Here is a 13,037-nt window from a genome sequence, read left to right as displayed (position 1 = left end):
TCTTACCTGCTAAGGTATGTCTTTATAAAGATGCTCCACAGGACCAGATGTGCATTACTCAGATGTTGGCAGCTTATGAAAACCACTTAGAGAAAAAGATACTCAAAACAAGAAAGTCAGGTAAAAGAATGTCTCCAAGAGAAAGAATTAGTAACTGAAATAGAGCACTGAGATTAATTACCCATTAAAGTACCAGAGGGAAAAAATCCTTTCAAAACATAGGAGACACATTTTTCTTCTCTGTGTATTAGCGTTATTGGGGTTGAGATTTCAAATCACAAATGTCTCTGAAGATCTTTGCTTTGTAATGGATTATATTTCTATTTCTCTGATTAAAAGCCAGATTTAACTGGCTCGGTAGTGATTCAATACTTTGATTTTAAAAGGTCTTTACAATTTAAAAAATTCTGTTTATATTATACAGAGCCATGGAGCATTTCCATTAAAGGTAGGAAGGAAAATATTACAGGTGAAAATCACTGACTTCCTGGAGATGCTATTGACAGTCATTTATAGGCTAGGGAAATACTTTTCTCTCGAGAGTGAAGGTGTATTTCAATTTCTTTTAGGTGTCTGTGGGGTTATAACCTCATTCTCTAGTTTCCAAAGGTGAAATAAGTTTAGATTCACTTACCAAAAGGGGCAGAATTGTACGTACATTGGATTCTCTTTCCTTCCCTTTCTAACTAGTTAGGGAAACTCTGTTTTTCAAATAGCAATATCTCATACTGATGGCAAGGGCTTTCATGCTTCCAAGAGTAAGAAATATTCTTCCTACTGGGGCTTTGGGTCACTTCATTGGATTTCTGCTCTGATGTCATAAGCCCACTGTCCTAGTTTGGATTCTGCTGAAATCAGAACCTGAGATGAATACTAAATTTATTCAGCAGGTAACCTCAGGAAGAATGAGGGAGTGGGGATAGTGAGACCAGAGAATGATTAAAAGTCAGCAGAAGCAACCCTGATAAGGAGATTGTTGTAGGTGATGGGGATATGATTGCACACTACAATTTTAAGAAGTGAATAACATATACCCAGGATTATTTACCAGAAAAGACGGTGGTTGGAATATTTATAAACTGCCTTCCATCTCCTGTTCTTTGAAGGGTGCCTTCAGGGCACTGACTTACTGTGCTTTTCATGTGGGCTAAGCTGGCTCCATGGTGTAGGAAAAGGTCCTGGATTTGGAACAGAGACTCAGCATCACCTGACTTGGGGAACCATCATTATAAGGTGCTCACTCCAAAGGCTGCTAAAATCAGAGGCTGGCCGAGATGTTGTGACCTGGACTTCCAGAGGAAATAGCAATGCCTACTTTCCAGAAATACAGCTCCCTAGCCTGCTGCTCTTCATGTGCATTCTAGTTTTCACCATTCAGTTGACACCAATTCCTAGAAGAATTCAGCCCTTTAACTCTGCTTTCCATCCCCAATTATTTCCTCTGTTTGCAATGGGAGATGGCTAATATTATAGTATTCTCACCTTGAAACATAGGTTATAGGTTTCTTCAAACTGGCTTGACCAGAAAGCTCTGTACTTTGGGAGTTATTGAGCCTTCATGAATAAACCTGATACTTGGATTCACTTTTGTCTTTTGGGAGCTGATACCTGGCTAGAACCTGGGAAGAAGGAAGGCTGATTGATCAGAAAGTAAAATCACCTCAGTGCCTACATATTTGCATTGTCCTGTAACTATTATTTTCAGTACTCACTGGTCTTGAGAATCATTTTGATTAATATTTGCTTGAATAATAAAGTATTTCCTAATGTTAGGATAAAAATACAGTTTAATAATTTATCTATAGAATTTCATTAAGCCCAATTACTCTGTAAAGTGTCAGATGAATACATTTATGACATATAAAGATTGCTGCCTTAGAAAACTAAATATAAGTGGATAATAACCTATAAATATCTGATAATTTATATGCTTTTAATAGGCAGTACATAATCTTAACCATTATTTTTTGATCATATTTTGTAGGATATAAAATATTAACTGTTTTAAGATTGTTATATATTATATAAAGAATCACTAATGATAAGGTCACTGGGCTTAATTTGCTATTGGTTTCCTTTTAGAAAGATTTATTAGGGGTTAATAGGTAATATAAAAGGACAATTTTTTTTTCATTTTAGGTCACTTTTAGACTTATTGCATAGAACTATTTCACTTTGTAGTATTAAATCAAATTATACTGTCCGTGAATTTAGAATAGGTGTTATGTATTTGAATATATATGCCTTTAATTCAGAGTGAGTCAGATTTGTAGGGTTTTCTTTTTCTTCTCTGAATGTTTTTCCACAGTATCAATAAATCAACATTATAAAAGCAAGACAATTATCTGTTCATTACTTATGTTAAAAATGTTTTTAGGGGCTTCCCTGGTGGCGCAGTGGTTGAGAGTCTGCCTGCCAATGCAGGGGACACGGGTTCGTGCCCCGGTCCAGGAGGAGCAGCTGGGCCCGTAAGTCATGGCCGCTGAGCCTGTGCGTCCGGAGTCTGTGCTCCGCAACGGAAGAGGCCACAACAGTGAGAGGCCCGCGTACCGCAAAAAAAAAAAAAAAAATTTAATTAATTTATTTTTTATTGAACTATAGTTGATTTACAATAAAAATGTAAAAAAAATGTTTATTTTAGTGGCATTATGGGAAGAATATGGAAAGAGAATATACTTAATATAAAGCTATAATCACCAAAGAGTTATGTGCATTATCTCGTAAAAAGTTAAAATTCACTACAATTAAGCAACCAAATTACTTAAAGTCTGAAATGTTCTTTCATTTTTAAAAAATCTTTGAATGCCTCTAATGTCCTGGTCACTTTTCTAGGCACTGAGATACAACAGGGAACAAAAGGTAGAAAATTTCCTTCCTCCAAGAAATTCAATTCTAGTAGGAAGAGATAAAATAAATCATTACTTAAGTGATATAAAGATAAGATAGTGATAATTGTTACGATATTAAAAAGTAGGTGGAAAGCGTGACATAGTATTATTTTATATAATGTGGACAGGCCACTAAGAGAGACTATACAGTAGTCTCTGTATAGTAATGGAGACTCAATGAAATAAGTGAGAAAACTGCTCATATTTGAGGGAGTCATTCATCCTCAGATGAACATCAGGAGGTCACCTAGGATGGGGACTGGGAGGCTGCAATACAAACTGTGGCCAGGGACCAGATTATGTAGGATATAACAGGACAAAGTAGGGAGTGTGTGTTACATTCAAATAATTATTTGAAGCCATGGATTTTGAGCTGGGGGTAAGGTAATCCGTTTCATATTTTAAAATGATCACTCTAGGTATTTGATGAGAAATATATGTTAATGTGACATGAATGGAAGAAGGAAATAAAATGTTATAGTTCAGGCAAGAGGATCAGGATGACTGTAATGATGGTTGTGAGAAGTGATTGAATTTAAATATATTTTGAAGATGCAGCCAATGGGATCTGCTGATGGACTTCATGGGATGTACAAACAAAGACTGGAAAATAATTCCATAATTTTGGCCTAAGAAACTGGGTGAACCATGACAGCATCCACTGAGACAGAAAATACAGGGGGTGGAGCAGGGTTGGGCTAACCCCTCAGTATTGGGGGATTGGTTGGAGGTATCATATGGAAATCCAAGTGGAAATGTTGAGCAGTTATTTGAGTATATGAGTTTAGAGTTCAGGGGAGAGTCCAGAACTTATGAAAACAATTTTGTTAATTATCAGTATACGTAAACAAACAAAAACCTGGATGGAATCCCTTAAGGGATGAATGTATTTAGAGAAGGGAGAGGAGGAATGAAGTTCTGAACAGGTACAGTATTCACTAGAGGAGACAGAAAACAGTGAAGAAATTAGTGATTGTAGAAACATGGAATGCAAGTCTAGAAAGTGTTTAAGTAGAAGTAATGTGTAAAATGTTTCTGAAAATATGACTAAAATGAGGAAGGAGAATTTGCTTTTTGTCCATGTGGTGCTAGTTGGTGACCTATGATGTGAAGAGTTTCATTTTAGTCTTGGGATTAAAAGCAAATTGGGAATAGGTTTGAAGGGAATGGTAAATTAGGAAATGGATACTCAATATAGACAACAGATTTGATAATTCTTTTTTTAAAATTTTTATTGGAGCATAGTTGCTTTACAATGTTGAGTTAGTTTCTACTGTATAGCAAAGTGAATCACCTATACGTATACATATATCCCTCTTTTTTGGATTTCCTTTGCATTTAGGTCACTGCAGAGCATTGAGTAGAGTTCACTCTGCTATACAATAGGTTCTCATTAGTTATCTATTTTATACATAGCATCAATAGGGTATATATGTCAATCCCAATCTGCCAATTCATCCCACCACCACCCCTTACCTCCATACATTTGTTCTCTACATCTGTGTCTCTATTTCTGCTTTGTAAATAAGATCATCTATACCATTTTTTTCAGGTTCCACATACATGTGTTAATATATGATATTTGTTTTGCTCTTTCTTATTTACTTCATTCTTTCTGACAGTCTCTAGGTCCACCCACGTCGCTACAAATGACCCAATTTCATTCCTTTTTGTGGCTGAGGGACATTCCATTGTATATATGTACCACATCTTCTTTATCCATTCCTTCTTTGATAGACATTTAGGTTGTTTCCATGTCCTGGTTATTGTAAATAGTGCTGCAATGAACGTTGGAGTGCATGTGTCTTTTTGAATTATGGTTTTCTCAGGGTATATGCCCAGTAGTGGGATTGCTGGGTCACATGATTGTTCTATTTTTAGTTTTCTAAGGAACCTCCATACTGTTCTACATAGACAGCTCTCCTTTTGCTTAAGGAGGTAAAAGCCCAGTCCTCAGAAAACTATAAGATACTGATGAAAGAATCATCTTTATTCATCAGGGAGATTGGTCCATAATTTTCTTTTTTTGTAGTATATTTGTCTGTTTTTGGTATCAGGGTGATGGTGGGCTCATAAAATAAGTTTGGGATTGTTCTTTACTCTGCAATGTTTTGGAAGAGTTTGAGAAGGATGGGCATTAGTTCTTCTCTAAATGTTTGATAGAATTCACTTCTAAAGCCATCTGGTCCTGAACTTTTTTCTGTTGGAAAAATTTTAATCATGGTTTCAATTTCATTAGTTGTGATTTGTCTGTTCATATTTTCTGTTTCTTCCTGGTTCAGTCTTGGAAGCTTATACCTTTCTAAGAATTTGTCCATTTCTTATAGGTTGTCCATTTTATTGGCATAAAGTTGCTTATAGTAGTCTCTTATGATGCTGTGTATTTCTGCAGTGTCCATTGTAACTTCCCCTTTTTCATTTCTAAATTTATTGATTTGAGTCTTCTCCCTCTTTTTCTTGATGAGTCTGGCTAAAGGTTTATCAATTTTGTTTTATCTTCATGAAGAACCAGCTTTTAGTTTTATTGATCTTTACTATTTTCTTTGTTTCTATTTCATTTATTTCTGCTCTGATATTTATGATTTCTTTCCTTCTACTAACTTTGGGTTTTGTTCATTCTTCTTTGTCTAGTTCCCTTAGGTGTAAGGTTAGATTGTTTAATCAAGACAATATGGTACTGGCACAAAACCAGAAATATAGATCAACAGAATAGGAAAGAAATGTCAGAGATAAATCCACACAATTATGGCCAGCTAATCTATGACAAAGGAGGCAAGGATATGCAGTGGAGAGAAGACAGTCTCTTCAATAAGTGGTGCTGGGAAAACTGGACAGCTACATGTAAAAGAAATAAATTAGAACACTTCCTAACACTATACTCAAAAATAAACTCAAAATGGATTAAAGACCTAAACATAAGAGTGGACACTATAAAACTCTTAGAGGAAAACATAGGAAGAACAATCTTTGACATAAACCACAGAAATATCATTTTTGACCCACTTCGTAGAGTAATGGAAATAAAAACAAAAATAAACAAATGGGACCTAATGAAACTTAAAAGCTTTTGTACAACAAAGGAAACTATAAACAAGACAAAAAGACAACCCTCAGACTGGGAGAAAATATTTGCAAAACAATCAATGGACAAAGGATTAATCACAAAAATATATAAACAGCTCATGCAGCTCAATATTTAAGAAAACAAACAACCCAATCAAAAAATGGGCAGAAGACATAGACAGACACTTCACCAAAGAAGACATACAGGTGGTCCAGAAGCACATGAAAGGCTGTTTAACATCATTAATTATTAGAGAAATGCAAATCAAAACTACAATGAGGTATCACCTCACACCAGTTAGAATGGGCATCATCAAAAAATCTGCAAACAACAAATGCTGGAGAGGGTGTGGAGAAAAGGGAACACTTCTACACTGTTGATGGGAATGTAAATTGATACAGCCACTATGGAGAACAGTGTTGAGGTTCCTGAAAAAACTAAAAATAGAATTACCATATGACCCAGCAATACCACTACTGGGCATATATCCTGAGAAAACCATAATTCAAAAAGACACATGCACCCCAATGTTTAATGAAGTACTATTTGCAATAGCCTGGTCATGGAAGCAACCTAAATGCCCACTGACAGATGAATGGATAAAGAAGATGTGATACATATATACAATGGAATATTAATTAGCCATAAAATGGAAGGGAATTGGGTCATTTGTAGACAAATGGATGGACCTGGAGACTGTCATACAGAGTGAAGTAAGTCAGAAAGAGAAAAGCAAATATCGTATATTAATGTATATATGTGGAATCTAGAAAAATGGTAGAGATGAACCAGTTTCAAGGCAGAAATAGAGACACAAATGTAGAGAACAAATGTATAGACACCAAGGAGGGAAATCGGAGGGGGTGTTGGTGGGATGAATGAGACTGAGGTTCATATATATACACTAATATGTATAAAATAGATAACTAATAAGAACCTGCTGTATAAAAAATAAATAAATAAAACAAAATTTAAAAAGAAAAAAGGAAATCAAAGATGACACAAACAGATGGTGAGACATACCATGTTCTTAGATTGGAAGAATCAGTATTGTGAAAATGACTATAGTGCCCAAAGCAAACTACAGATTCAATGCAAGCCCTATCAAATTACCAATGGCATTTTTCACATTATTAGAACAAAAAAATTTACAATTTGTATGGAAAAACAAAGGACCTCGAATAACAAAAGCAATCTTGAGAAAAAAAAATGGAGCTGGAGGAATCAGACTCTCTGTCTTCAGACTATACTACAAAGCTACAGTAATCAAGACAGTATGGTACTGGCACAAAAACAGAAATATAGATCAATGGAACAGGATAGAAAGCCCAGAGATAAGCCCAGAGATTAGATGACTTATGGTCACCTAATCTATGACAAAGGAGGCCACAATATACAATGGAGCAAAGGCAGCCTCTTTAATAATTGGTGCTGGGAAAACTGGACAGCTACATGTAAAAAAATGAAATTAGAACACTCCCTAAACCAAACACAAAAATAAACTCAAAATTGATTAAACACCTAAATGTAAGCCCAGATATTATAAAACTCTTAGAGAAAAACATAGGCAGAACACTCTTTGACATAAATCGCAACAAGATCTTTTTTGACCCACCTCTTAGAGTAATGAGAATAAAAACAAAAATAAAAATATGGGACCTAATTAAACTTAAAAGATTTTGCACAGCAAAGGAAACCATAAACAATACAAAAAGACAGCCCTCAGAGTGAGAGAAAATATTTGCAAATGAAGCAACTGACAAAGGATTAACCTCCAAAATATACAAACAGCACATGCAGTTCAATATCAAAAAACGAACAACTCAATCAAAAAATGGGTGGAAGACATAAATAGACATTTCTCCAAAGGAGATAAACAGCCGGCTGACAAACACTTGAAAAATGCTCAACATTACTAATCATTAAAGAATGCAAATCAAAACTACAATGAGACCTCACTTCACACTGGTCAGAATGGCCATCATCACAAAATCTACAAACAATAAATGCTGGAGAGTGTGTGTAGAAAAGGGAACCCTCTTGCACTGTTGGTGGGAATGTAAATTGATACAGATTTGACAATTCTGTTTAAAAAAAAGAAATGTAGTTTAATAAGCATATAAAAAGGGAAAGATTCAAAAATGAGATGAGAAAAGGTTAATATCAATATTTATATGCTGGTAGTAGTGACATAGTATGGATGAAGGAATTTATGTTGCAGAAAATAATGTCAGGATGAATGTCCTTTAATGATAGGTGATAGAGGACAGAAGCAATTTACTGGTAGAAGGGATAACCACAGACAGGAACAGGGAAACCAGAGAAAAGCACAGTGTATGACTGCAGATCCCTGCAGGATGCTAGTTGTTAGTGGGAAGATAAAGAAGTTCTCTTCTGATCACTTTTACTTTCTCAGGAATATGAGAGACAAAGATTTAAACTGAAATTTAAATAGAGGGAAGATTGATGGGAATTTAAAAAGAGAAGAGAGAGCCAGAAATAATAAGCTAGGATGCTGGGAAACTGGATTGATTAGTGAGAAGCAGCATCTGTCAGAGGCACCAACGGCTTCCTTGAGGTCTGTGGTCAGGAAGTCAAAGTAAGAGCAACCAATGTAGAGTGTGAGAGTCTCTGTGTGTGTGTGTGTGTGTGTGTGTGTGTGTGTGTGTGTACACACACTGGTATTTTTTTTCTCCTGTTCTATGCCACCCATGTGAATGAAAAATATATGGGAGGTTGGGATTAACTTCAGGATAGAGGTGTTTTGATATGAGTGTTATGGAAGGAGACAGAGGCAGGATAATGCAAGTAAGGCAGTGGTTATAACTTTAAGCCATGGAATTAGGTTGGGCAAAAAGGAGATAAGGATCTGGTAGGAGGAAGAGGCAAAAATGAGGTTTGAATGTGGCATCAGTGAACAAGAATTCTTGAGAGAGCTTTGAGTTTCCTGCTCACCTCTTCAGCCAATGCCATGCTGTGCTGCTGCCACTGGCTGTAGCACATCTCTTAATGGTTCGATTATGTATAAAACATAAATATCTGTTATTAGGGAAATATTCTCACCTTTATAGTTTATTAAGTACAATTTTGATTTTTGATATCTCTTAATCTATTTCTTTATCTATACACATATATATGTATCTACCAATATATAAATGGCATTTCAATCTTAATCTAAACCAGTGTTTTTCAAGGCCTTTTCTGATTGCTTTCTTTAAATTCACCTCCCCAACTCCTAACCTTATCCCAGCCCTTTATAATCTCTTTTCTACATGTTTTCCCTATGGCAATTAATAAATCTGCTCTATACCATGTTAAGTTATGATCTCTCTCAAATATATGTATATTAAGGAGAGAGTAAATATGAATTAATTACTTTTTATGATCATAGCTGTCTAGAAGAAGTATGAGAATTGAATCCTCCAACCCTTCCAGGAAACAGTTTAGCAGCTGCCAATCTCTGATACACCTGGCCTGAAATGAAGGTTAAATCAACTCAAAATTGACTACATCTACAGAGACACTTTGGTTACATCAGTTATTGTGTAGTGATTTCAAGCTGAGGGGTCATAGCAGACCACCAAACCAGGTGAGAGACCCCCTTCACAATGGCCTGTGAGTTGGGTATTTGTAAACTTCCAACAAATCTTTCTGAAATTAAGAAGAAAACTCATTTATTCCAATATGAGAAGCCTACAATACAGTTAATGAAAAAGCAAGCATAATTTTCTGAGTTCAAAATTCAAATTTTCCTTGGAAAACAGGCCACACAAAATCCAGTTTAGAGCTTGAAAGGAAGCCCATGGAATCATTATTCCTTAAGTGGCCTTCCCAAGAATCAGTTATACATATGTGCTATATGAATATGGGTTTATGTGAGCATCATCCCAAAAAAGCTTGAGACCCCAAAATAACTGAAAATACAGTGTTTCAGAACCCAATGAATCAATGAGAGGAAGTTGAAGATTTTTCATTAAAAATAAAAAGGGGACATAATGTGACTCATCAATGATTTATAAAATGATATTTAGTTCAGTAATACACTTTATTATTTATATTTTATTAACTGTTCATCATTCATGAATATTTATGGAGCACATATGAGGTGAGGGCATTTCTCACCACCTCTGCTGGGCAGTGCTAATCTAACTCACTATAATCTGTCACCTGGACCATTTCCAAAGCTTTCTGACAGGCCTCTCTGCTTCTATTACTGAAACTCTCTACTTCATTCTCCACACAGGAGTCAACATCATTTAATGAGCATGTAAATTAAAAACAAACAGAATGTAAAAATTAAACCTTTCATTTTCAATCTCACTCTGTCCTCAAATTACTGCTCCATTTCTTGTTTCCTTCTTTAAAAATAAAAATATTCGTTTAATAAACTGTGTATTCATCTCAGCACTTTTCTCACATTTTCTCTTAAATCCACTTCAAACAGAATTTTGCACCCTCCACTCCAGCAAAACTGCTTCCTTGACAGTGTCACCAATGATGTTTGTATTGCTAATGCCAATGGTTAATACTTAGCCCTCATTTTACTTGACATAATAATATTTGACAACATTGATCACTCCCTCTACATGAAATAATTTACATGCCTTTCCAAACTCTATCTGCTCTTGTTTTTCCTCCTGTATCACTGACTGCTCTTTTAAATTTCCTTTGCGAGTTCTTCCTTCTCTCCTGGAACCCTAAATATCGCAGTGCCTCTGGGCTCAGTCCTTGGTCCTCTTCTCTCTTCTATCCACACTCACTCCCTTGTGAGCCTACCCAGCACCACAGTTGTATATCTGAAGACCCCCACATGTATATTTCAATTGGAGACCACCTCATACAGCCAACTGTGCATTCAGCTTCTCCACTGGGGTGCCTAATTGGCAACTCAATCTTAGATTTTGAAACAATGCTAAGAACCATAGCTTGCAGTGAAATAGGTTGTGAAAAGAAAAACAAAGAACACATTAATCCTTCAAATTTTAGGATGAATTTAAAGTATCAGAACAATGTGTTATATCAAGTAATTTTACAAAACATGTTTCTCAGTCGTATTCAGCTCTGTGTGTCATTTCTTATTTTAACAATGTTAGTGTGGTAGCAGCTGCAAAACAATAGCATGGGGAATGGTATTGCTAGTTGGATATGTGTGGTCCCAAGTACAAATCTCAATCATTTGGAAGATGAGGGGCAATATGAAAGTTAGAAAAGATACTTTTATAGCCAGAATGTATTGCTTCTTATTTATGTAATAACATCTGTAGACTGTAGTTCAATTTTTTTTTTTTTAATTTCAGCCAAGACTTCTGTGTCTGTAACAATTGTTACCAAGGTAACCTTTCCTGAAGTTATCATTATTCCCCAGGAAGACACCTGTATATATTTTCTTCAGGGGTCAGGTTCCTATTGCTTTTGACCACTTATTCACTGGAAATCCTTCTAGTTCTTTATCAGTTTTGCTTTTCAATATCATTTCTATTTGTCTAGTTTTTTGGGTTTTTGTTTTTTGCTTTTTACTCCTAAGAGTATAGAATCTAATATTAGATTCACTTAGCCAGCTTCTCTCAGGAAAGAAACACAAAAGATCCCAGTGGTGAAGAATTCAGGCATTAATAAATTATGATTTGAGATTTGAATACATTCTTGCTGGGCCCACATAATTAATATTGGTATGCCAAAACAATATAGCTTTTTGTATTTCATAAAAGCAAATTCTCAGCAGAAGTTTAGAGGGCTAATGTTCTTTCCTAAGTTCATTGATGACTTTTGCATTTATTTTTGGATAGAATTTATGTTGTGGAATGATTGATATTGAGGCAACTGGCTCCAAATCGTATTTTTCTCCTGGAACTTTAAATTCACAAGGGCTCCTGATTTGATTTCTAGCATATAAGTATGTTTAAAAGAGCTAAACTTACTCTTTATATTTTTTTAAAGTAACATTTGTGTAATGGATATAACAGTACTATTTCTCTTAGATTATTCATACAACAATGCCTTTTCTGTATTACAAGCATATAAACATACTTTAGATAAACTTCAATTCAAAAAAGCATAAAAATGTAAAATACCTTGATGTATAATTCATATATTTCTTAATGTTTAGTTAATTTTAGATTAAAAAGCATAAATTTTGTTTTTACTAGTTTCTTTTACAAGAGACAAAGAGCCTCTTGACCCTCCTGCCCCACTTGCATGGAACAGGTTAGTTTGGGATTTGCAGAGTAGATATGAGGATGCCAGTTATTTACAACCAACATGTTGATACAGACAGAGCAGGTAGAAATTTACCTGAATAACCAGGAGCACAGAGGCAGATGTATCCACCTGTTCTTTTGACACAATTTTCTCCATCGGGACAAGGTGAGATTTCACATTCATTTATATCCAGTTCACAGAAAGATCCATGATACTCAGGTTCACAATTACATAGAAATCTAGAGAAAAAAAGAGAAATAATGTAACAACAAATAGCATTTCATTATATACATAATTCATATATATATTAAATTTCAGACTTTTAACTAAATTTACAGAAATTGAAATATTTTTATTTAATTTTTTTCTTTGAAGAAAATACAATTCACCTTTGTTGGTTTAAAACCTCGGGAGTTCCCCAAGTCAAATTATAAACTGACCGCATATAGAGAGAGCAAGAATAAACCAAAGAAAGAGGCAGACCACCCCAGATCAGTAGATGGCAAGTTTAATACGTAAGGGAACTTAAGTAAGAGGCTTGTCTTGGGAGGTCACGAGATGAGTAGATCTCTGAACCTGCCCACCAGAATCTTAAGAGTTTATATAGACACCTTAAGGAGGATTAGTCGTGTACCGTCCAGATGGTCTCAATAACACATTATCATCTCAAGGCGGTATCCTTGATGTGGCTCCTAGTATGGGAATGGTGGGAGGATGCACGTATCAAGAATGGGGATGGAGTTAGGAGCCTCCCATTGCCCTGGTCCATCTCATGAGTCAACCAAAGGTCAAGTCCACTTGATGACCTCCTCCAAAAATCTTCTAGATATTTTTCTCCTTAAAAGTTCTTTATTTGGGAGTGTTTTTTAAAATGAATGTATTTGGGT

At 35.3% G+C, this 13,037-nt stretch overlaps 1 protein-coding gene across 1 annotated transcript in view; it reads right to left on the bottom strand.

The window, feature by feature from the left end:
- Positions 1 to 13,037, bottom strand: part of EYS (eyes shut homolog) — a 1,671,360-nt gene that overhangs the window by 1,119,927 nt on the left and 538,396 nt on the right. Inside the window, exon 17 of the mRNA XM_060167756.1 lies at positions 12,244 to 12,389. Within this exon, the coding sequence (XP_060023739.1) occupies positions 12,244 to 12,389 (146 nt within the window). The remainder of the gene's footprint in view (positions 1 to 12,243; positions 12,390 to 13,037) is intronic.

Source organism: Lagenorhynchus albirostris, chromosome 12, assembly GCF_949774975.1.
Source record: "Lagenorhynchus albirostris chromosome 12, mLagAlb1.1, whole genome shotgun sequence".
Classification (NCBI taxonomy): domain Eukaryota; kingdom Metazoa; phylum Chordata; class Mammalia; order Artiodactyla; family Delphinidae; genus Lagenorhynchus; species Lagenorhynchus albirostris.
This window is presented reverse-complemented; position numbering and strand designations above follow the sequence as displayed.